The sequence below is a fragment of the Vanessa cardui genome, chromosome 4 (assembly GCF_905220365.1).
Source record: "Vanessa cardui chromosome 4, ilVanCard2.1, whole genome shotgun sequence".
NCBI classification, from domain to species: domain Eukaryota; kingdom Metazoa; phylum Arthropoda; class Insecta; order Lepidoptera; family Nymphalidae; genus Vanessa; species Vanessa cardui.
The window spans coordinates 1,926,509-1,951,571 of NC_061126.1; the positions used below are offsets into that span (position 1 = coordinate 1,926,509).

Here is a 25,063-nt window from a genome sequence, read left to right on the forward strand (position 1 = left end):
ACAGGACCTATCGTCTATATATTATTTGATCAACTGCCGTTATGAAGGCGTATTTCATTCAGATAGCAATCATAATTAAGTTTTATCATTTAATGCACAAAACCGTCACATTTAATAAATTATATAATGTGTTTTAGTCTATTAAGTTAATTGAAACTATAGCATTTATCGCTGTTAATTCTAAGTAAATATAAATAATATCGTTTTAGTTCCTGTAATTCTACATGTTATATTATAATTGATTATTTCTTGCCTAGCTATTTAAATTGTAAGCACATTTTTAGTTTAATTCCTAACGAATTAAATCCTCATTAAGGCTACTGTGAGAATTAATACGTACGGTTCGATCAGCCCTTCGTACAGAGGTCCCCCATCGAAAGGAAAAGTTAAGTTAAGAAAAAATCCTAATTATCCAACTCGAGGAAATCTTCGATTCTCGGGAGGGAAGTCATTTATGGCGTGTCGGGTAGCCATCTAATTGTATAATGAATCTTATTAAATTAAGTGCAATTTTGTGTCCATACACATAACATTTGCGAATTTATTTTTAACTAGCCGTGCTCGCGACTTAATTACGTCTTTAGTTACCCAAAAAAGTTATTGTTGTATTCTAAGCTACTCCTTATTACATCAGCTATCTGCCAGTGAAAGTCCCGTCCAAATTATTCCAGCCATTCCAGAGGGTATCTGAACAAAGGCACAGACAAAAAAAATTGTAAAAATTTGTTATTTAGGTATATGTACCGTGTATGCATACATATGCATTTAGTCAAAAAGCAGTTTTGTTAATATTATAAACAGACACTCAAATATTATTATATGTGTAGATATGTGATAGGCCAACTAGCATATGATCTCCCTTATTGTAAGTGGTTACTACGGCCCATACAGATTGTTATTGTAAAAAATAATAGCAGTTCCATACATAACCAATATTTCACCAACCTTAGGAAAAAGGTCGTATATCTCTTGAGTCTTTAATTTAACTGGTTCAATTAAACTCATCCGTCAAATTGATACACTACAACAATAATCGTAAGTATTGTTGCCCCTAGAATATCTAGTCAGTTAGTCGAACCTAGTCTTATACTATATAATGAACATTTATTGTATTTTACATAGTTCACATTATTACCCATATAAGAATGTTATAGCATTAAGCATTGTTTTCATCAAATCGAATAGTTTGAAATTTTTAATGTTATAAAACCACAATAATGTTACTGGATTGTCTAATAATATTTCATTATTGTTGAATTTGTTTCACTTAATTTAAAAAAAGACATATAATAAAGAATAATTACAAATATTTATTTAATATCTAATTAATTAGTTGCGATACAGAGCTAAGATGGCGAAGTATTGAGAACGTGTGAATCTGAACTGAGGATTGTGGGTTTAAATCCAGTCAAGCACAACTGATTTTTATGTATTTAATGCGTATTTATAATATATCTCATGGTCGATTCGTGATCGTGAGGAAACCTGCATTTGTAGGATGTAAACCTAGTACATGTATATCAAACAGTATTTAAGCAGCCTTGCGGCATAAGCTTCCAATCTTCTCAAATACAGAAGAAGCCTTAATCCAGCAGTGGTAACTAGTTACTTTGAATTTGCTGTTCATATCAAAACTTGCCTCGTCTAGTTTTGGGTTCCAACAAGTCTTACAATATTAACTTACTTGTGTACTAATATACAATATTGAAGTGTAATCTACACTAATATTATAAATTCGAAGGTATTTCTCTCCGTCTAGCTGTTTGCTGATCTTTCACTGCCAAACCACTAAACCGAATGTGATGAAATTTGATACGAAGAAAAGTTACACCAATTCCTTAAAACCTGAAGACTATCTCTAAAATGTCAGCGAAGTGACAACTAGACTTACATATTTTTTTTGAGTCGAATTTCCATGTAAATAAAATATTATGCATGTCGATTATTTAACAAATCGCTAAAACATATTTTGTGTCCATTGAAGTGATTTTCAAGGACCGTTCGTGTAATTTTGATCGTCACGCTCGCTTAGACTTGTATGTACCCGTATTATGTTTTTGTACATCTGTGTGGTATTACAACAATATGTGATTTAGTTTTGTAAACGGTTAGTGATTTTCTTTTTTTTTTTGGGTCAAATATATATTACGAAATATAAATTAGAACGCGTGCATCTTAACCGATGGTTTCGGGTTCAAACCCAGGCAAGTACCACTATATATATGTACATAATTTGTGTTTATAATTCATTTCGTGCTCGGCGATGAAGGAAAACATCGTGAGGAAACCTGCATGTGTCTAATTTCATTGAAATTCTGTCACATGTGCATACGACCAACCCGCATTGGAACAGCGTGCTGTAACATTTTCCGAAACCCTCTCCTTAATGGAAGAGGAGGCCTTAGCCCAGCTGTGGGATATTTACGGGCTGTTACTTTTTAATATTTTGCTGTCACCAAACATAAAAAAATAACTTGGAATAAAATAAAATAAAAAAAGAGTAAATGATTACAAAATAAACTTTTCGGTCACTTTAATGCGAGTCAAGACCAGCCAAATGGTCCCCAACATATACTCTGGATATGGATAAGTTATTGAGTTATAAACTTCTTAGTTATGGAACTTATTGTTCTGTACTATTTTATTTTTATTTATTTTTATTTAATACTTTATTGCACACATAATGAAAGGACATACAAATAAAGAGAACAATACCAACAAAGAAAAGAAAATAAGAGCGTGCAAAGGCGGTCTTATTGCTAAAGCAATCTCTAACAGACAACCTTTGGATTTGCAAAAGCAGAAACAGGATAGTGCAAAAAATAGAAATAAAATAATATTCATGATAAACGAAAATAATGACTTATAATATACATACTAATATAAAATATATATAACCTACATACGTTACATATAAATATATGTATATGTATATACTTACATACATAGATACATAAAAATAAATATAAATACACACATATAACATTTTTATATATAATACCTAATATTTAATGCTTTGTGACCAAAAGTCTTAATATATTTATATTAATATTATGCATCTTGTATTATATTTTTAAAAAAAGGTAATTCCTCATGCTGTTTAGGTCAGTCGCCTTTAATAAATTATAATTTTAGTCAGTGACTATCGTCACCAAATACATATAGAAACGATGAATTAATACAGTTTGCTGATATAGATATTTAGAATTTCGGGAATCTATATCATTCCAAATTCCTTGACAACTACTAATTGATAACGGATAAATTCCACAATGGACATAGTCCATTGATTAAGATTCGTCTGCAATTTCTAATAATATTATCTACATTAAACACTATTTCACTGTATGATGTTATCTGGGCTATCTAATTGTAAATGGTTAATACTCAGAGAAAGCCTTGCAAAAAGAGGAACATAACATTTCTAGTTATTTATAGCTGTTTACGAATACATGCTTGACGATATTCTTTACTTATGAGTGAATACTAGCCCTGACGGACTTGCATAAAGCGCTACCATAAAGTAAAAGTATTATATGGTAAAATTATTCAACAAAGTATGGTAACAGTTTCATAATTTCTCTACTTAAAAAGACCTATTTTGAAGTATATATGGTGCCTTACTCCATGCCTATTAATAGTCAGATCTTTATTTGGTGAAAGGGCTTTGTGCAAGCCCGTCTGTTCGGATACCAAGCCAAAGAGATGTATTCAGTATTGTTGTGTTAGAGTTAGAGTTACAGTGAGCCAGTATAACTACAGGCATAAGGGTTATAAAATTTTTAGTTTCAAAGGTTGTTGGCACATTGGCGAGATTGACGATGTATGGAGTAGTTAATATTTCTTAAAACGTCATCGTCTCTGGGTACCACTTATCATCAGTTGGCCCATTTGCTCGTCTGCTAACCTGTGTCATAAAAAGACGTAATTTTTCATTGATGTTGGAATGGAATAGAATTAGGAAGGTAACTTAACTGTTCAGTTACCAGAATTCGCCCTTAGTTCCGATTCAGCAGAGGTTTGTTTTTGTGAGGAATAGTCGTAGTGGACTCGAAATATAAATTGAAGAGCATCGTTATAATTACAAATCTATAGATTTGGCACCCAAGCTCATGTATATTCACGTATTCTAAGTACTGGGCATCTCAAAAATATTCATAGTTTTTGTCATTTTGATTTTCTCACAAGATAGCAGCAGAATAATAAATATTTCCACGCTAGTGATTTGTACAACGTGATTTAATCATTTATTTAACTATAAACGTGTTCACTACGATCGATTTTGGCAGATAGACAGACAAACAAAAGTTACAAAATTTGTAGAAAGCTTAAAAGGATTTATAGTGAACATAACGTTGCTATATAACGTAAAATAAAACGTGCACCGAATCGCACTACATCATTTACTTTTGAAGAGTAGGACAAAGGTCGTTCAGAAAAAAATATGCAAAAAAGGAAATTATTATAACGAATATAAATAAAAATATTTTTTATTAAATAACGTGGTTGAGAGCAGCCGAACGTCACTAGTGTCTAATTATGTCGCGATTCACGTCATTCGATCATAAGAATCGTTGTATATTTGCATATAATACGTGGAACTTTTTATATACCTTTAACACTTCCCTCTCAATAAAAAATCCTAATTAAATAATGACAATTTTGCATGTAAATTGTGTATTAAAATGTTTTTTAATTCATATTAAATTGGTATAACAATGGTTTATTTGCAGCCATGACCTTGAGATAATCATTATGGACGAAATTAATAGTCGGATTTGTTTGTATGTTTTTCTGTATAAAATAATATTGTGCACAACTGCTCAATTCATTCGGTTGGGAATGATGACTTAATGACGGCCACGAAAAGAGATATCACAATGTTCAAAGACTAAAAGCAAGCAAGTAAGCAAGCAACAACAGCCTGTAAATTCCCACTGCTGGGCTAAAGGCCTCCTCTCCCTTTGAGGAGAAGGTTTTTGGAACATATTCCACCACGCTGTTCCTATGCGGGTTGGTGGAATACACATGTGGCAGAATTTCTATGAAATTTGTCACATGCAGATTTCCTCACGATGTTTTCCTTCACCGCTGAGCACGAGATGAATTATAAAGACAAATTAAGCACATGAATCAGCGGTGCTTGCCTGGGTTCGAATCCGCAATCATCGGTTAAGATGCACGCGTTCTCACCACTGGGCCATCTCGACAAAAGAAGTCTAAAAAAACAGTACTAATCCAAACAAACCATGAAAGGAATCAAAGTCTTTCGCTGTTTTATCATCTTGCTTCACAACGCTTCCCTTGGTCATGTAGCATTCAAAACTAGAATTTGTTATCTATAATTTTTTCATATAATTTATTTCATTCAAAAAATTATTTCATTCAAATGGTCGACCTTAGAGTTATGCAGAAGAAAAAGTATGAATGACTTTCAACCACAAGTGCGAGTACTGCGTTGCCCTTGTCGAAACTATGACGTCAAGGTTACGCGAAACGCACACATGCATGCATGCCTACACTGACATGCACCATTACATAGACAGATACAATATAAGCAATGTCAGCTGTAGTGAATATATGGCAGCAACTCAGCCAGACTTTTATGCATTTAACGTAAAAATGAATCGATCATTGTATCAGTTTACAGTTGAGCGATTTGGTTTCAGTGTTCACTTTTAAAATAATAGTAATATTCAACAGTTTCTTTCAATTTTTAAAATTCATGTTTTAAAGAATATTACTTTATTTTCGATTGACTTTAGATAGGTCGGTCGAAAATATGATACATAACTGAAGGTCGAAGGTACGAAGCCAAATAAGTACTTATGAATTGGTGTGATTAATTTGTCCATTAATTTATATCAGAGTTTATAAAACTCGATTTCCTGCAATTCGTGAAACTTATTTCGTGGAAAGGGACGGAAATGTCACAGGAAATCGGAGACACAAGCGTTATTTGATTTTACTAATAAGCGCCCACGTAATTAGGGTTGATTCCATAATTAACTCATTTTCCGTAAGGTTCCGAGAGGTTCAGGGATGTTAATATTGCTTATTACAAAGTTAAGATGCCAGATGCTACACATTATACCCTAAAACTCGGTTTTCGGTTTTCGAGAGATCCTTTGCTTAGTGTTAAGTGTATTGCTATTAAAAGCGAATATCTGATTAACTTTGAAAAAAGATATGTATGATACTGCCGATATTTAAAAAAATATAAAAATAGAACTGTTTTCAAAACTTACTTCATTTTCTACTGTCGAAATCAAGAATAAGGCGATAGATTTTACGTTACTTGGTCATATTATGTAATGCGTTAGCTTAGTTTTTTTCATTGTATATAAACCAAACACAATGCAAAAAGAGCGTCCCAAATACATATACAACACTTATGCATATGAATATTAACATTACAATAATTATTTTTTAAGATTTTGGTAGGGGAAGATGTCGTACCAATTCAAATTCAAATTAAAATATACTTTATTCAATTTGGCCTTAAAAGTTTTGAATCGAAATTTTAAAATTCATTTGAATTATTAATAAATTGGCAAACACAAATGTTCTACTTGATGTTAAATGGTCACATACACATGGGCATTGTGAAAACTTTAAATGTTACTTGTGCCAGAGCCACAAGCCTTGGACATAGTTGTTATGTACCTTGTATTCAGCTGAGATGGCCCAGTGGTTAGAACGCGTGCATCTTAACCGATGATTACGGGTTCAAACCCAGGCAAGCACCACTATATATATATGTGCTTAATTTGTGTTTATAATTCATCTCATGCTCGGCGGTGAAGGAAAACATCGTGAGGAAACCTGCATGTGTCTAATTTCATCGAAATTCTGCCACATGTGCATTCCACCAACCCGCATTGGAACAGCGTGGTGGAATTTGTTCCAAACCCTCTCCTTAATGGAAGAGGAGGCCTTATCTCAGCAGTGGGAAATGTACAGGCTGTTACTTTACTTTTTTTTTTACCTTCTACTTCTAATTACACTGGCTCTTTTACCCTTAAAACCAGAACATAACAATAACGAGAATTTCTGTTTGGCGGTAGAATATATGATAAGTGCATGGGTCCTACCGAGATAATAGCATGAAATTATCTCAATTTGAACAGTAATTTAATAATATAATTTTCACTAATAAATCAATCTACAGATTGAGTATAACCAGTTCAGAATATCAGTTATTTGTGGTAACGTCATTACGTCACAAGAATACAGAATATGAAGAATAATAAAGAACTGGTTACAAAATGAACATCTACAAACAACAATGGTTCCTACTAGATGACATTTTCATGAATTATCGGACTTTCTTTTGGTACCGCTAAAATATTTCTTACATATCCTAATTATCTTTTAGTAGTCGCGTCATATATGACCTTGAATAGAGTTTAGTATGATTGAAATTGATTTAAATAATACAATAGGCTTTCCAACAAATTGGCCATTCTTTGCTCCTATTATGACAATTGCTGTCATCAAAAAAACATCAGATAACAATATTGAATACCCAGGAGATGTAATTAACCTATAAAATGGTTCGACAATTTAAATGACAGATTTTATCAATGTATCATGATATAGTTTCATTAGTTCGGAATAATTTTATTACACTACAGTTTTTGGCTTTTGTAATGACTAATTTTAATATAATTATTTTACATAAGAATTAAATATATTATGGCCTTCATTATATACAAATTAATATTTGAAATATAGTTGTTATACATATCATAACCGTGTGGAATGGTGTCAAAAATGCTGGCTAATTTCCCTGTCGAATCGCTGATCCTCTGGGCAAAAAATGAACAAGCTCTTCAGTTATCAGTGGAATAACATGTTTTATATAAGGTTATCCTTATGTTAATAAAGATGGTAGTCAATAATGTTCACTGCATGACGAATGTATTATAATGATAGTGAGATGATAGAGATTGATTATCCCACCATGCAGTTCAAGTTATAATATATGAAGTAGAAATTAGTCCGGCACTTTAAGTAGATTATATCACGATGTTTTCCTTCGTCGTAGCTGTCATGGATTTTGAAACTTCAGAAGGTACACAACCAATAGAAATAGCTCCCTATCGCGCCATTCGACGCTATTTGTTACTATAGATTCACGCGTCAGAGAAAGCAAGTGCATGCAATCCACGCGTCAAATTGAAGAATATATTAGGTCATATGATATTATAAATTATTATGTTTGTGCAAAGATCATATTCGCATGAGAAATAAATATTGATAATTTGATATAGCGTACTCAATTCGGATGTGATCGGTTTTACGAATTTTGCCGATGCGACATCTAAGTTGTGTCGTACTATATATTACTTTTAAATGGGAATAATTATATAGAATATGAAAAGTATAGCAATGGTCATAAAGTTTACTTGAATTTAGGTGACCTAAAGATATATATTTTAACGATAATTGAAGATAATTGCTACACTTACCATCCCGAATAAATTTGTATCTAATAGATAAAACTACAACGTTGTCTCATTAGTCGTCTCAGCGTGAAACCATTACTTTTTATGTGTATGAAATGCGGGCAAGTTCGTTTAAAAATATAACAGGAAAATCTAAAAACGAATTACCATATTTTTCATCTTATGTCGATTATGATGTAAGAGAATAGGAGTATGTTTTACACACTTGTGTCCCAAAATATCTTTGTCTTTTAAAACTTACCGCGCTCTAATTTCTGTTATGAGAATATTTTACATATCTACCTAATTCTTATTTTTTATAAAGGGATTTATTTATTATTATATTATTTTTAAAAAATTACTAGGAATGTATAAGAAGTATAAAATTCTTCTTGTCAATAATATTTTAGAAATTCTATATTTTTCAAGTATAAAGTGTGTGATAGACGCCAGAGAATTTAAATGAGAATCGTCCCTGTCATTGATAAGTATTAACTTATTTCGAGAATTAAGTTAGTTTTATACAATAATTATAAAGACAGATTTTCATTATTAATACAGTATTATATTGAATGTATTGCTTATAATAAGACAAACACCAATATAAAATATTGGAGGGCTCTCGTCATAAATTAGATCTCTAGAGAGAGAACAGGAAGATGTAATTAAATATGGTCGAATAAAAAAATAATGAGTTCTTAATTAATTATAAGAAAAATAGCCTAGAAAATATTGATAATAAATATTAATAAAAAAAAGAATATAACTTCATGCTACTATTATTATAAGGTTCAAGTTCAGAATATCGAATTTGAAGATTAATTTATTAAAAATGTAAGTGCGATCATCAGTATAATACTCCAACATCCTACTCTCTCTCTCTGTCTTTCTCTGTCTCTCTAATTCAATATATTATAGTATATCTTGGGAATGGATCGATCACCTCCTGGGTATTTCCTCGGGTTTCTTTTGTTAGTTAATCTTTACTAGGTAGTGTTTACTTTAACGTTAAACGAGGCAATAAGACTTCAAATCCTTATACACCTTTCACAACAAACAAGACACACTGACACAAAAATGCAAACTAAAATCTATAGGTTATTTCGGAATTTTTACGAACTGTATCAAAATATGTTCAAATAGAGCAACAGTCTCCCATAAGCAAATCAGATGTGGAGCTTAAATCAGAAAATCTACTTAACTTACAACAGTCCCCATCTATGATTTTATCGTTGTTTTAACGTCTCCAAATCCTAATTAGTAGCAAGCTAGTCCAATTCGAATTTCCATATCCGACGATTGTTTCAAGAAAAGTATATTTTGATCTCCTTTTTAAAAAGTCTCAACCCCGAAACCCGATAACAGTACACTCAGACTTTCTGTATGTACATGGTAGCGAAATAAAAAAAATCCCTAAAAGTATTCAATGCATTAACATGACACCCTTTTAGCTGCAGCAAAAGAGCAACAAAAAAAATAAATTGAACTCTTCAAATCCGAATAAAGGATTATACGCAAATCAGGAACATATTTTACCAGGCAACAAGAGGTTACATTACTTTACAAGAATCGAAGCCATTGAGATATGAGTATGTACGTGTACGTATACCCTTAGTATACACTAGAACGGTTTGAACTTTGAACTATTTTATATAGGTAGACATTATGGGCCACCTGATGGTAAGTAGTCATTATCATTCTAAGACTTTGGCGCTGTAAAAATATTAACCATTCCTTACAATGTAAGTATTAAGTATGATGTAAGGCTTACATCAATACGCCACCAATTTTTGAGAGCTAAGATGTTATGTCACTTGTCCATGTAGTTACACTGGCTCACTCTCACTCACCCTTCAACCCGGAAGACAACAATAATAAGAATTGCGGTTTGGTGGTAAAATACGTCATGAGTGGATGGAACCCTGACGGCTTTGAATAAAACCCTACCCACCAAGTAAATAATTCTCAGACAATCTTAGCAAAGAGTTGATGGTCTAAAACTTTTTATAATCAGAAGTCAATTTGGTCCTTTTTGGAGTTTTTATTTGATTATATTAATTATTATGTACATTTTCTACAAGACATACAACAATTACAGAGAAAATAGGTATAAATGAAATTAGAAGCTTGCTGAATAGTTTTATAAGTGTGATATAACTTCGAGTAGTTACGCTTGGCCATAATCATTCCATGGTAATATTATTGAGTTACTGCAAGGTCGTAATGAAGGCTTTATTAATATTTTTAAATTCTTCGTATATCTGTGTCCTTTGCACCATTGATAATTTATTGTATACTTTACCTCTTTGGTAGGGTTGAATATAAATTAGAACTTAGATCCAAAAAACTCAAATATGGGATTCTTGTCATTGACCAGATTCAGTCCACTATTTGGAGGTATACGTAATCATTATTATGTTTGATAAATCTCGTCATGTTTTTTATCTCATCTAGAATAAGCAGTTATGAGAGAAAAAAGTGTATATTCACATAATTCATATTTGTAATGATCAATACGGGCGATGACAACATATATTGAAAGGACATATTCTTTCTATCAGCGGCGGTGTGTCTTCGTATTTCAAAAATAATAACGCAATACATTGAAAAGCCAACAAGACGATGAGTAAGGACTCTAGTATCCTGCAACATATAAAACGATATTATTATGATTTACTTGGTGGTAGGGCTTTGTGCAAGCCCGTCTGGGTAGGTACCACCAACTCATCAGTTATTCTACCGCCAAATAACAGTACTCAGTATTGTTGTGTTCCGGTTTGAAGGGTGAGTGAGCCAGTGTAACTACAGGCACAAGGGACATAACATCTTAGTTTCCAAGGTTGGTGGCACATTGACGATGTAAAGAATAGTTAATATTTCTTACAGCGTCATTGTCTATGGGTGATGGTGACCACTTACCATCACGTGGCCCATAGGCTCGTCCGCCAACCTAAACCATAAAAAAAACATCTTGGATTCAATCCTCGTCCATCAACGCCGACAATTGCTTTTTTTTCGTTTGTTTTAAGAATATAAAATATACATTTCACATATATGTCGAAGGTAGTCTAAAACATTTTTATTTACATTACTCAGTTGGAGACTAATTTTGTCTCCAAATAAGTGATGTAAATATTTGCTAGGTAACTGTTATATTTGGTTATTTATATAAATGATAAAGTATGTCAAATTAGTTATATCATTACTTATATGGTATATTTTATTTATTTTCAGCAATACAGTCCCTACTGTCAGTTTCCTACTTTTTCAGTTTGGTCCCACCGAAATATTCAATGGGCTTCTAATTGGTAAAGGTATAAATCCCATAACTTTATCCATTTAAATTCCTGTAATAGACACTAAATATATTTTTACGTATGCTGTTTTTGGCAGAACTTACACGAGGAAAGAAAAAATATTTTGAAGCCTGAATCTCAATTACCAACACTTATCCAATTACTTTTTATGGATCAAAACAGTGTGTTTTCTCTTCAATTGCAATACATTTTGTAGTCTCCATTGAATTCATAAGTTTGTTCTATATTTATTTTTACTAAAATTATTAAGCGAATCTTTTGATCTTCTTTTGATCTTCCAGATTTCATGATTTGTTTTTTATTATATTGGTATGATTTTTTTTCTTTACATTAGATTGTGTCATCATAGCGGGCCCAGGGGAGCGATGCAGTTTAATGTTAGATGTTGACGGTTAGTTGTTATTTGTATAACAAACGAATAGGTCACGAATAATCTAGCAGACTTTTATTTGAATTTTGTTTTACGTCAGCAAATGTCAAAATATTTGATTGTAACCTCGTCTATATTTGCACAATTACATTTGTCTTGATGTATTTGTTAGAATAAATTATTTTATTACAGGATACCTCCTAGCATTCCAGACGATATGTTAACATATACCAGACGCTGATATATTTTCTGATTAGTTATTATTTTAAGTTCTTTGATTTGTTTTTTATTCTTATCTATCGATAGTTGGAAAGATAAAGACTTGATGTTGATGAAATTTCATTGCTTTTCCTTATCCTGAGTTAGATAAACATCCGAAAAAGTCTCAACTTTTTTATTGAGTAAGGGACTAGAGGTATTATGTCTCCGTAAGATTATAATTTCTCCACCACGATTTGTATGATTAAAGGAATTTGGTGTGGCTTAGATTCTTGAATCGTGATGTAAATGGTCTATTATAATTACTATTTGGGGAATCGATATTGATGTATACGAGATGTTTAATAGCTCCTACGCAGGTAATTAGACAAAGAGCGGAACGGAATCGGTGGATTAGTGGCTTATTATTATTATTATTAGGGTTTAGCTGTTCCATCGGATTATGAGAACATTTGAAGTTATTACGCGTATATCTATATTCTATTTGAATTTCTGCAATAGCAAAAACACAAATAATTTTCGAACCCGCACCTTGCAATATTTTCCAGCTAATAAGTTCCTTAGGCTTACACTATCGTCATATGCAAAAAAAAAATGACGAGCAATCATCTAATTTCGCGACCTATAAACTAAAGCCGATATGATACGTGATGTGGGTAATGCATAGTTATTTAAATTAGGTGTACGGTGAGAGTATATAGCATTCGACTTTCGTGTGAGTGCTCATTGTCAACTCAATTAGGCTAGTTACATTCAAGTAGCTGCGATGTGGTACATTTTATTCTGTGTTGTTGCACCTGGCTGTGTATTGTCAGGTAAGCTTTACCATATATAACCTCCTTTTCATTTCGATACGAGTTTACTTAGAGATTTTACTGATATCATCGATCTCAATTTCATGTGTCGTGTGACAATTTGTTCACTCAGGATTACGTCAGTTTTTTAAAAGCCTGGTTTGAATTTGCTTTCTATTTTGTGTTCAGTATTATTTTTTTCTCTTTTGATTAGTTCTTCCCGTTCAATATTTTAGAATTTAAAAAAAGGAATAATTGGAATTTTTTATTTATGAATTCTAAAATTCTAGTTTACTTAAATATTTTTTGTTTTTAATCTTACAATTTTCATTTTTCTGCATTTAAATCGAATCGAAAATAAAAATCTTTAATGAAATAAGTTTTTATATGTTTTATACTGAATTAACAATATCAACAATTCGACATTTTTACAAAAAAAAAAACTTTGTATTGATTTTTATTTGTTTGTTATTTTATTAATGAAACGGTTCGTTATGTTTTGATGTATGAAGTATTTTCCTACAAACATGCATTCTATTGACATGCGATACAGAATAACGATTTGACCTTACAGCTATTACAATAGCAATGGGTATAATCATCGTAATTACTATGAAATACATTATACAGAATTCGTAATTATCATTGAGTATTTGCAATTTTTTCTCGAAAGTAATCGTTCAAAACAATTCAAAACTTTGTTGATACATATAACTCTATTTTATTTCAAACCAAATTATGATTATTTATAATTTATAAAATGACAATATTTATATTCAATCACACATTTTCATAGTAAAACAGTCAAATTATTCAATTAAATAAATATAATAACAATGGAATAAAATAAATAATAATGATTATTTATTAATTATTTTTAATTATTTTAATAAACTCTAAAGTGAACGACTTTACCTGCTTCTGAGGCACGAAAGCGTAATACTAACAATATACAAATATGGGATCTGAACCCGTCCTGGGTTTAAAATAACGTCTGAATATTACTATATAACTCTTTATAGGTTAGTCTTTAGACTAACGAAAAATCTGTTTAATATAGGGTATGTTTTAATAAATAATATTAGTAGTTTTTAATATGAATTTAAAAAGACTAAAATTTAAAGTACAATTAGGGCTATGTGTAGGGTATTACCTCTTTTTTCTTTTAAGGAAAATGTTTGGAGATTATTCGATTGCATTCCTCCATTGAGGATTTATAAGCAAATGTAAAACCACAACCTTTAAAAAGATTATTATGGGATATGAATTTTATTAACTTAAATTTAAACCTCATTTCGCAAACGTACCATTTTTACGTTTTTACGTTTCTATTGAAAGAGATATTAAAAATTAATCAAGTCCATGTTATTAGCACTAAAAACAATTACATTTTTCCCAAACAGCTTTTGTTTTTATAACAGGATAATACGCAGAATCTTTATTATATTTAATGAGCAATAAAATGTTAAGGTTGAATAAATCTTCACATAGATTTAACGATGGCTGTCGGGTGTTAGCTAAGCATAGGGCAAATTAACAATGACGTAATATTATTGAAATAAACCAAAGAAACGTTCTATATTTTTGTGCTTGTAGTCCGTACTACACTACACTATTCATCTGATTGTGATCGATCTTTTCATACTGTTCTGATTACGAGTTCGAAGTCCTAGACTTTTCATTCGTTTTCGTTCATTCGTTCTTTCGACATTCGTTTTCTTTAAAACGTTTTGTATAGGTTCTTATTCCCAAAGCTATTACTGGCAAGATAGTTTCATTGAAAAATGATTTCCACGAACCATAAGACAGACATAACAGATGTACTTTTGCTTTTTGCGGAGAAGGTTTGTAGGTTTATTGGACCAAGTTTTCCAATACGGATCGGATTGGAATTTCATTTCGATATGTCGATCTATCCTAACGATTTTTTCTTTGACAGCCGAGCATGAGATTTTATATAAATTAATCATATCCGTGAAATTTCAGTCTTGTTTATTCGTGCTTTAATTCATTATATTCCTATTTTATTATTTCCTAATTTCTATATCAAAAACAACTAAACAATAGTAACAACCCCATGTTGTCCCAGCGTTGAGTAAATACCTTATCTTTTGAGAAGAAGGCTTGGACATCTGGAAGAATTTATTTCAAGTTAAATATGTGCAGGTTGCCTAACGTTGTATGACTCGACCGCCCAGCACAAGATGAATTGTAAAGATAAATTATGACATGATAATTAATAAACTTGCAAGCTTCTCGCTTGTAAGTTTGAACCCGCAGATATCGGTTAAAATAAATTTAAAAGAAATTGTGTAATTTATAGAAGGTACGATTTAACTTGACGTGAATCGCTATAATGACTAATGTCAGCGAAAACGTTTGTTTGCTCGCGGGTTGAATACGAATTAGGAGTGGTATTAAAAATTTATAGTGAGAAGTGTTACTACGTAATACTTGTTTGATTTCTATTGCCATAAATATTAATCTGTAAATCCAAAAGTATTGCTAGTAGTGCTTTTAATACACAAGTAAGAGTAAATAACGTTTAATGTTTAAACATATACAAATATTAATTAAAAAAAGGTTACTATATAAATCTTGACCGCGTGGAATGGTGGCAAGAATGATAGCATCAATTTCCCCTTATTATTTATTAAGAGTATAATAAAATAAGTAGACGTATCGTATAGTAAGTGTAAATAAATTTCCATACAAGAAAAATATGGAAAAAATTTCCAGATATTTTGTCTTCAGAATTTCGTATTATGCTCAGACTCAAGAGTGACAGAATTTCGAACGAATACAAGCTTCGAATACTAGACATGCTAGGGTGTTAGTGATAACTAATGGAATCCGACACATCAAGAGAGATTAGGATTAGGGTCAATCGGTGTTGTGCTATACAAGTTGTTTGCTTCCTACTTACAGTTTCAGATGACTAAGATTTTTATGGCTGAAAAACAGATTTGCCAGACGATTTGAACCCAGGATTTGAGCCACGTTATACATATATAGCAATATGAGCAAGCCGATAAATAATTCAAAACAATTGCTTTCGTATGATGACATACATATATGTACAAATTACCATCAGATATTCTAATGATAAACACCAATACTTGTAGTTTGAAGGGAGAACGGGCCAGTGCAAATATTATTAAATGGGACATAATATCTTTGGTCCCAAGTTTAGGGGCGCATTGGAGATGTAAGGAATGGTTAATATTTCTTATAGCGCCAGTGTCTATAAAGCCGGGACCACATACTATCGTGTGGCCTTTAGTATAAAAAAAGTGTTATTTTCTATTCAGATTTTATTTTTGCTCATCTCTAAAGCTATATATTTCTTGTAATGTCAGGTATATCAAAGGTGCGAATTTTATAAGAACTATCTATGATATTAACAAAAGATCACTTCCTTCAATATTATTATTCGTAATAAGGATTTCAATATGAATAGCTTGGTCTAATCACAATAGAACAAAAGACAAATAAGCAGGTCGAGAGTTACAACCTATGATATTCATTACGAATTGCCAAAATTGGCATTTTGATGATTAAAATGAAAGTGGATATAGTAACACGAATAGCGTCTTAGATACAAACAAATATATAGGTATCAAGAATTGTTTGTAGTGCATAATGTAGCACTATATAATTGTTTTCTTTTTTTTATTCTTTATTTGATATATATACTACTGTATATAATTGGTTGTATAGTTAGTTTTAATTCAATTTCAAGTAAATTGCGCTTTGTATGTACGATATTTGGGGATCCAAATAAATAAATGAATAAGTAAAACTAATAATAAATGGAATACGTAAATTTAAGTTTTAGTAATCTTTATTTCTTTTTTGATTCGAATGCGCTATACAATTGGATTGACTTTACAAAATGTGGTGTCATAAAATGTTTATTTATATAATAATATTCATGTTAGGGTAGAACTCTAAAAAGCTTTTTTGGTATAATGTGTTCCAAAATAAACAAGCTATTTTTATATAAGTTAAATATTACATTTTTGTTTCGTTGATAAATTTCTGCAAGTTATTTTTTATTAGTAGAAAGATAAGAATATCTCAAGTGATATACAGGAAATTTGTAGCATATTGTTCATAATAAAAAGTCTCTTGATTCACGAAAATTTCATTTCATTTTCCCGGATCAAAAGATTAAGAACATGGCTAGTATATACACTTGGCTTCGTATACGTAGAATAAGAGTCCGTAAAAAAGTTTGTATTAAAGGTCAATCACATAATTTTTTAGGGGCCAACCATTCATAATCATACTTAGAATACACAAAGGCTTCATCATAATCGGATGATTAGATTAGAAAGAGTACAGGACAAACATATATTACATTTCTATTTATTAGAAAATAAATAAGTTGAGTAGTATATAACCCTATTTTCTTATATCTTTATACATTTCAGAAATCATATTATCAGAGAGGGTTCCGATACACGCGGGAAATGATATGTACGAAGTGGATATGGATAACAGGATCGTTGGCGGCGAGGAGGCTGACATACTCGATCATCCCTACCAAGTTTCATTCATAGTGAACAACTCCTATTTTTGCGGTGGATTCATTGTTAGCGAAAACTACATATTGACGGCTGGACACTGCGCCCAAAAGTACGTATGATGATTATTTACTTATGTCATCTTTACAGTTGCCTTGAATAAAATCTGTGTGCTATTATGTTGAATAACATCTCTCCATAAATAAAATTTTAACACAAAGAAAAACCGACTTCAAACAAAACACTATTTTAAAACAAATAAAAATGCACTAAAAAGTAATAAAAACAATTGCATATTTAACATATTTTTGAGAGTCCTCCTAGGTACAATGAAATGAAAAATATTAGACTACTTAAAAGTCGATTTACGATTACATAACGTAGTTATAGTAATTGTTATATTTGGAGCCGGTGTCAGCCACGGGCACACGCTTCAACAATCAAAAGAAAGAAGCGATACGAGCCTCTTGATTGACCCAGTATAATATCGTATAAAAGATAATTTGTAAGAAACATATTTCTTAAAGTATTCTCGTATTGTTTTTTGATATAGTATAGGGTTGGCTGACACCGACTCCAAATATAGCAATAATTCTAACTACATTATATAATCGTAAATCGACTTTTAAGTAGTCTAATATTTTTCATTTCATTGTACCTAGGAGGACTCTCAAAAATATGTTAAATATGCAATTATTTTTATTACTTTTTAGTGCATTTTAATTTGTTTTAAAATACTGTTTTGTTTGAAGTCGGTTTTTCTTTTTGTTAAAATTTTATTTATTTTTTGATTTTAAGTGAAGCTGATGTAGACTAACATTTTTTTCTTAATATGGATAGATTAAGTGTGCCGTTTATATGAATCAGAAACTACTTCGGGGACAATTTCAAAAAAAACTTTCAAATAAAGCAAAAATAGACTTTCGAAAATGCGGCTTTAATACGTCATGCGGCATGAACTACAAGGTACCCTCGAAAGAGCTGTAATCGACCTCAGTAAAAAAACTTTGTAAAAGAGCTATTCGTATGCTTTGTCGTACATCATATGACATCACATCATATACACAAAATTTGATTAAAGACAGTAAGAAATTCTGCCCCAAATCGCACCCTAACTGTAAGCCGTTTAGGAGTTCCGTCAATACATAATATAAAACAAAGTCGCTTTCTCTGTCCCTGTATCTTTAAAACTACGCAACGGATTTTGATGCGGTTTTTTAAAATAGATAGTGTAATTCAAGGGGAAGGTTTGTGTATATAATAAATGAACAATATAGTAAAGAAACACTGACAATTTTAGAAGTTTGCAATGTGATGTCGTAAATAAACAAATTCTTTAGTATATTTAGTATCAGTATTGCATCCGTGAGAGGTCGCTAGTTGATTATATTATTCGATTATGACAATTACATGAATATAACCACGTTCCGGAAGGTGATTCAAATATCCAAGTAACCCATAAATAAAAGATTCAACCGAGTATTGCTAACGTGCTCTTCAGAATTGTTCCGTTTCCTCCCGTTCCCTTAATTTGTCATGGATCCTATGATCAGAACCTTACCAAACTTTCACCAAACTATTCTTAAAGTATATCCTTTATAATAAAAAAAGAATCATCAAAATTGTGCCAGCCAATTTTGAGTTATTCACCTATTTATCGCGCACATACATAATGCAAATTTAAGACTTATGTCGTTTTCATACGGATACCATAATCGGAAAGAAATAAAATTAAAATGGGACCCCACGGGAAGCACTACCTTCCAAACAAAAAAAAATATCAAAATCGGTCCACCCAGTAAAAAGTTATGAGGTAACAAACATAAAAAAAAAATACAGACGAATTGATAACCTCGTCCTTTTTGAAGTCGGTTGAAAAATGGGTCCTGACTCTTAAGGTGTTCTTGTTACCTTTTACAAAACATTACATAATATTATTGTTCCATGTAATAGTAATTTTTAACTTTTCTATTCAATTTTACTACAAAGTTTACTAAGAGATCGGTTTAATCAAATCAATAGTGGAAAGAAATCAACTTAATTTTATAATAGCAGAATTAAATATAATGTAATATAAAAAGGTTGAATGAAAAGGTTCTAAGTTTTTCAAATAAAAGAAATCTTGTTAGGAAAATAAAATCAAAGTCTAAAATGTGTGAGGTACTTTTTGCCGAAACTGCGATGGATTTTTAATATAGCGAGTAATAATAAATATCGCTTCAGTATTAAATAGAGATTTTTTGGCTTCGTCAGGAAATTGTTACGTAAGATAACGCCAATTATTTTTCTTAATAATTCTTATGAGAATAAATTTTCTTTATCAGAAACATATAAATTGTTAACAGAAAAATATATAATATTGTTATTCTTTCGCGGTAACGAATTGACAATATATATATATATTCTTAGGTATATTCAAATGTAAAAACCTTTCATTATCCAAGTTTTTTGTGAAAAACATTTTATTATTATACGAAGAAAATATAAAATGTTTTCTGTTACGTGACGTTATTTATTTACGTCAATAATTTTACTTTAAGGCCTTAATAATTTATTGACATAATAAAAAATATAGTTACTGATCAAATCATGAGTGCTTGAAACGTGACCCAGTCTAGCCACATATTCCGATCTTGCAATTTCGATCCTTTGGACAAAAACGAACCAAACCATGACACCAGTGGGACGAGTACTTACACTTTTAATAAAGTTTTTAATACTATTAATGTAATATATTATGCTGCCCATTATAATATATGCATAATACTTGAACATGACATAAATGGTTATGACTTCATGAAAACCAGTTGTATCATTTATGATTTCCACATTATATGTATTGCGTGCAATTTTGTTGCAATGAATGAAAATGAAACGAAACAGCAAAATTTATGGAAAATGTCATGTAACATTTTATGTCAGAACTTTATAGATGTTATTAATGACTTACCTATACTTATGCTATATTTGTAAATGTATCTATAGTACCAAGATAAAGAAACCAACCTTTAAACCAAGTTAACCAGCAATCGCTTTTTATTTGTCGTTCTCAAGAACATTTTTTTAAACATTACATAGTTTAATTTGCGCGTACTTCAATTGTTTTATTTTTTGCAGCGTCGACCCTTCAACTGTAGTTCTAAGAGCTGGTAGCTCGTTTCGTAAGAACGGTACAGTTATCCCAATAGCAGAAGTGACACCACATCCGGAATACGACAATCCTGCCTTTGATAAGGACGTGGCGTATATGAAGACAGTTGAACCAATCAAATTCTCGGACACGATCAAACCGATAGGCTTACCGCCTAAGAATCGAAATTTAAGGGGTGAAATTGTAGTCAGTGGATGGGGAAGGATGCAGGTAATATTTTTTATATTTTTTTAAGAAAAAACGCTTTTACGTGTTTCTTATTACTTAGGTATTTAGTTTCGTTTCAACGATTTAAACAATATTTCTAGCTGCAATGTCATTTTAGGTTTTAAAGGAAAATAGTATAGAACTTGAATTATTGGAAATGCTTTCCTTCCTCGTTGATTTTTCAGGCAAATTGAATGAATCTAAATAAACCTATTATAACCTCGTTTATGATTGAAACGTCGAAGTTATCAAATTTGGCATTTGAAATTTGTAGTTCTAACAGTAAAACGTTTCACTCTCACACTCCAAATGAAATACATCTTAATCGTCTCAATACTGTTCAATACAAGGAGTATTGCCTCATACTCTTCATATAATTGAAAACTGATTATTCTTAAGGATCTGTACGAGCTAATTGGTTTCTAGTGTAATCAGTACCACTTGTTCACAGCAAATGACAAATTAGGCAAATGTAATATTGACTAGAATAGAATTCGAAAAAATACTATCAAACACTTTATTACTTCTAACAACTTGACAGTTTTGTGACTGTGATGAAAAATTACAAGATAAAGCATGACAAAATTAACAAATGTCTAGGAATGAAAACTTTATACTAATTGTAATTGAATCACCTGTAGTGATGTCAATTATATCGATAAATTTTTCATATAGATAAATAAATCGCGGAGTTCCCTTTTCATTTGAAAAAAATGAGCAATTTTTATAACTATAAAAGTTTTTGAGATATTTACGACATAAAACAAAAATTAATATAGTGCGAAATTTTGACCTTTGCACAAATAAAAAAAAATGGTATCCAATGTTCTTTGAACTAAGATTTATAATTCAGGAAATTTTCTATTCTAAATTCAAAATTCAAAATTGGTCTATGTTTGGAAAATTGCTCTGTCAGGAATGGCCCCATATGAAAATAATAAAATATTTAATTGACAGCTCAATAAATCATCCACGGTTAGAACTGTACGATTTAGTCCGTACCGCTCATTATTTGAAACCCTTATTTAAATTCTGTTTAAAACAAATGAAATTGAAAATCTAAAAGTTTGAACAAAACTTCAAAATTCGTTGAGCATATTTATAAAGGAATTTTAATTGCTCTTTAATGTTCTTAAGTGTTTTATTACTACTATTACAACAACAGAATTACCGAAATAGCTTTAAACAGAATAATTGCAATGATTTTAGTAAATTAAATTAAGCGTTCATAGTCGAGGTCATCAGACACTATAAAATGAGGTTTAATGAATGCCTTTTAAAAATATGTTCATTTGTTTAATCAAATGAAACAACAATAACAGCTTGTCATTTTTCTACTGGGTTAAGGCCTCCTCTCTCTTTGAGGAAAAGGTTTGGAACATATTCCACCACGCTGGCCAATGCCGGTTGGTGAAATACACATGTGGCAGAATTTCTATGACATTTGTCACATGCAGGTTTCCTCACGATGTTTTCCTTCACCGCTGAGCACGAGATGAATTATAAAGATAAATTAAGCACATGAATCAGCGGTGCTTGCCAGGGTTTGAACAAGCAATCATCGGTTAAGATGCACGCGTTCTAACCACGGGGCCATCTCGGTTCAATCGAATGAAAATACTTCTACAAATATAATACGACTAGGAAAAGTCGTGTGTGTATAGGTGTTATATTTTTGTACTTATTTTTATAATTATGTATTAAAATATTTTCTTTTTTTAGCAAGGAGCGTCTTCTATCCCAAATAGACTGATGCACGTCCAACTTCCAGTCGTAAACTTTATACAATGCTTCCTCGTGTATCCGACAGTACTGACCAGAAACATGTGGTGCGGTGGGAACTTCTTCCTAGGCGGTGAAGGAACGTGTCAGGTATGATGATTTAGTTATAGTTGTAAAGACAATTATTGGTTTTCAAGATAAGATTCTGAAAATATTTTCGAACTTTATTACATGACGAAATTAGTTTCTTTGTGTAATATTAATGTACTTTTTTTAAAGTTCTTTATGTCACGTCAATCATCAATTTGAATGGAAAAATTATAAATTATTATGAAATTTAAATTTCAATAGTTTCAATAGTTTATTGTGGACAAGCTTGACGTAGCAACGATAATGTCCTTCTGACCGATTTCGACCGCAGTAAGCCAGTCTCCCTTAATAATGGGCTTTTTAAGCGACACTAGTTAATAATTGTGTGAACGAAAATACAAATACAGCTTACAATCGTACACATGATAATGCACTTAAACTCTATTGGAATTAAATTAAGATTTCACTTGCTTTTGAAGGCTCAAGAATTTACTTCTACTAACTTCCTAACAGCTGATTAACCTCTAATTCTGTATTTAATATTTCCAAACAGAAAAACCTATTCGGAATTTGAAACCTCCACGATTTGTAGATTTACAAGACACTAGATTAAGCCACTTTTTCACTACTAAACAATTAATATATATCTATGAGATACAATACATACCTCTAAGAAGTGGAGCACAATACGTAACTATTCTATAAATCTTTTTCTTACAAAGGGCGATTCGGGTGGCGCGGCCATACAAGATGGAATGGCTGTTGGGATCGTTTCATTTGGCAGAGGCTGCGGTCAAGCCCTTTCGCCGAGCGTCTTTGCGGATATTGCGTCTCCAACCATACGAGACTTTATATCGGAACACACAGGATTGTAAATAAAAACAAATTTTAAACATTATATAAAATCATGTTCTATTTTTAAAATAAATTATCATAGATAATAAAACTATTTAAACATTTTAAATTATTAATTTAAAATAATTTAATAAATATAAACAAGATTAAGTGTTTTCTTTTATTTTCGTTGGTGTTTTAGAAGTCTTGCCAGGTTGAAAGATAATGTGAATGTTTTAAATAAATATTGTGTTAAAATCACAGTGATATTTGTTAATATTAAATGATTCTATTTCGACTAGGTATACTTTGCATTTTCATTCCTGTTAAAATATTTTATCCTTATATTTTCTCCGTTATAATATATTTATATTAGTGAATATAATATATAAAGTAAAAATTAAAATAACAGTTTGATATTGTCACAATACAGGGTAAATGCTTCCTAAACACTCTGATCCATATCCATCAGAATGTTGGGCTACAAAAGGGATGACTGAAAGACAATTGCATGTTGCGGAGATGAGAATGCTGAGAGGAATGTGTGGTGTTACGCGAATGGATAGAGTAAGGAATGAGTATATAAGAGGAAGTTTGAAAGAGACACCGATAGCCGAGAAGTTATGTGGAAGGCGGCTATCATGGTATGGGCATGTAATGCGGATGAATGAGGAACACATTGTGAGGAAGGCCTTGAGCATGGATGTGGATGGATATATAGGTAGAGGACGACCAAGGAAACGATGGATGGATTGTGTGAAAGACGATATGGCTAGAAAGAATGTTACTTGTGAGATGACGTCTGACAGAGAAGTATGGAAGGAGAAGACATGCTGTGCCGACCCCAAATAAAATTAGGATAAGGACAGGAGAATGAGGGTAAATGCCTCCTCTCTCTTTGAGGAGAAGGTTTTGGAGGCACGTGGCTCTAATACTGTTGGTACACGTAATAGATTTTCATCCACTACGTGCAGGTATCCTCACGATATTTTCGCAAAGCATATAAACCTAGTAGCGCTTGCCCCGAGGTTAATCTAAGAATCATCTGTTATTATTAGTGACGTCTTTTATTAATGCCGAGATTAGCCGGAACAAATTAGACGGACAAAAATTGTAAAAAATGTTATTTTGGTACATTTACTGTATATGTATATATATGCATTGCATAGAGAGAGCTTTTTTAATATTAGAAATAGATACTCCAATTTTATTATATGTATGGATGTGGATTATGTTATTTTTGATTATATCTCGTCAAATAACCTGTTTACACATGTAATCAGGTACAATATATATGTGTTGGGGGATTACCAATACAATTAGTGTTGTATAATAAATGGCTATTCAATTCTTGGTCGATAAAAACTATAGATTTGCGTC

The 25,063-nt window shown here is 31.4% G+C and overlaps 1 protein-coding gene across 1 annotated transcript; it reads left to right on the forward strand.

Annotated features, from left to right (window-relative positions):
* Positions 1–13,012: 13,012 nt before the first annotated feature.
* LOC124544446 (trypsin-3-like) lies at positions 13,013–23,988 on the forward strand. The gene is made up of 5 exons (XM_047123005.1): positions 13,013–13,171; positions 17,587–17,791; positions 20,797–21,040; positions 22,760–22,909; positions 23,572–23,988. Exons 1-5 carry the CDS (start codon positions 13,123–13,125, stop codon positions 23,722–23,724), a joined length of 801 nt encoding a protein of 266 aa, XP_046978961.1. The 5' UTR covers positions 13,013–13,122; the 3' UTR covers positions 23,725–23,988.
* The last annotated feature ends 1,075 nt before the right edge of the window (positions 23,989–25,063 follow it).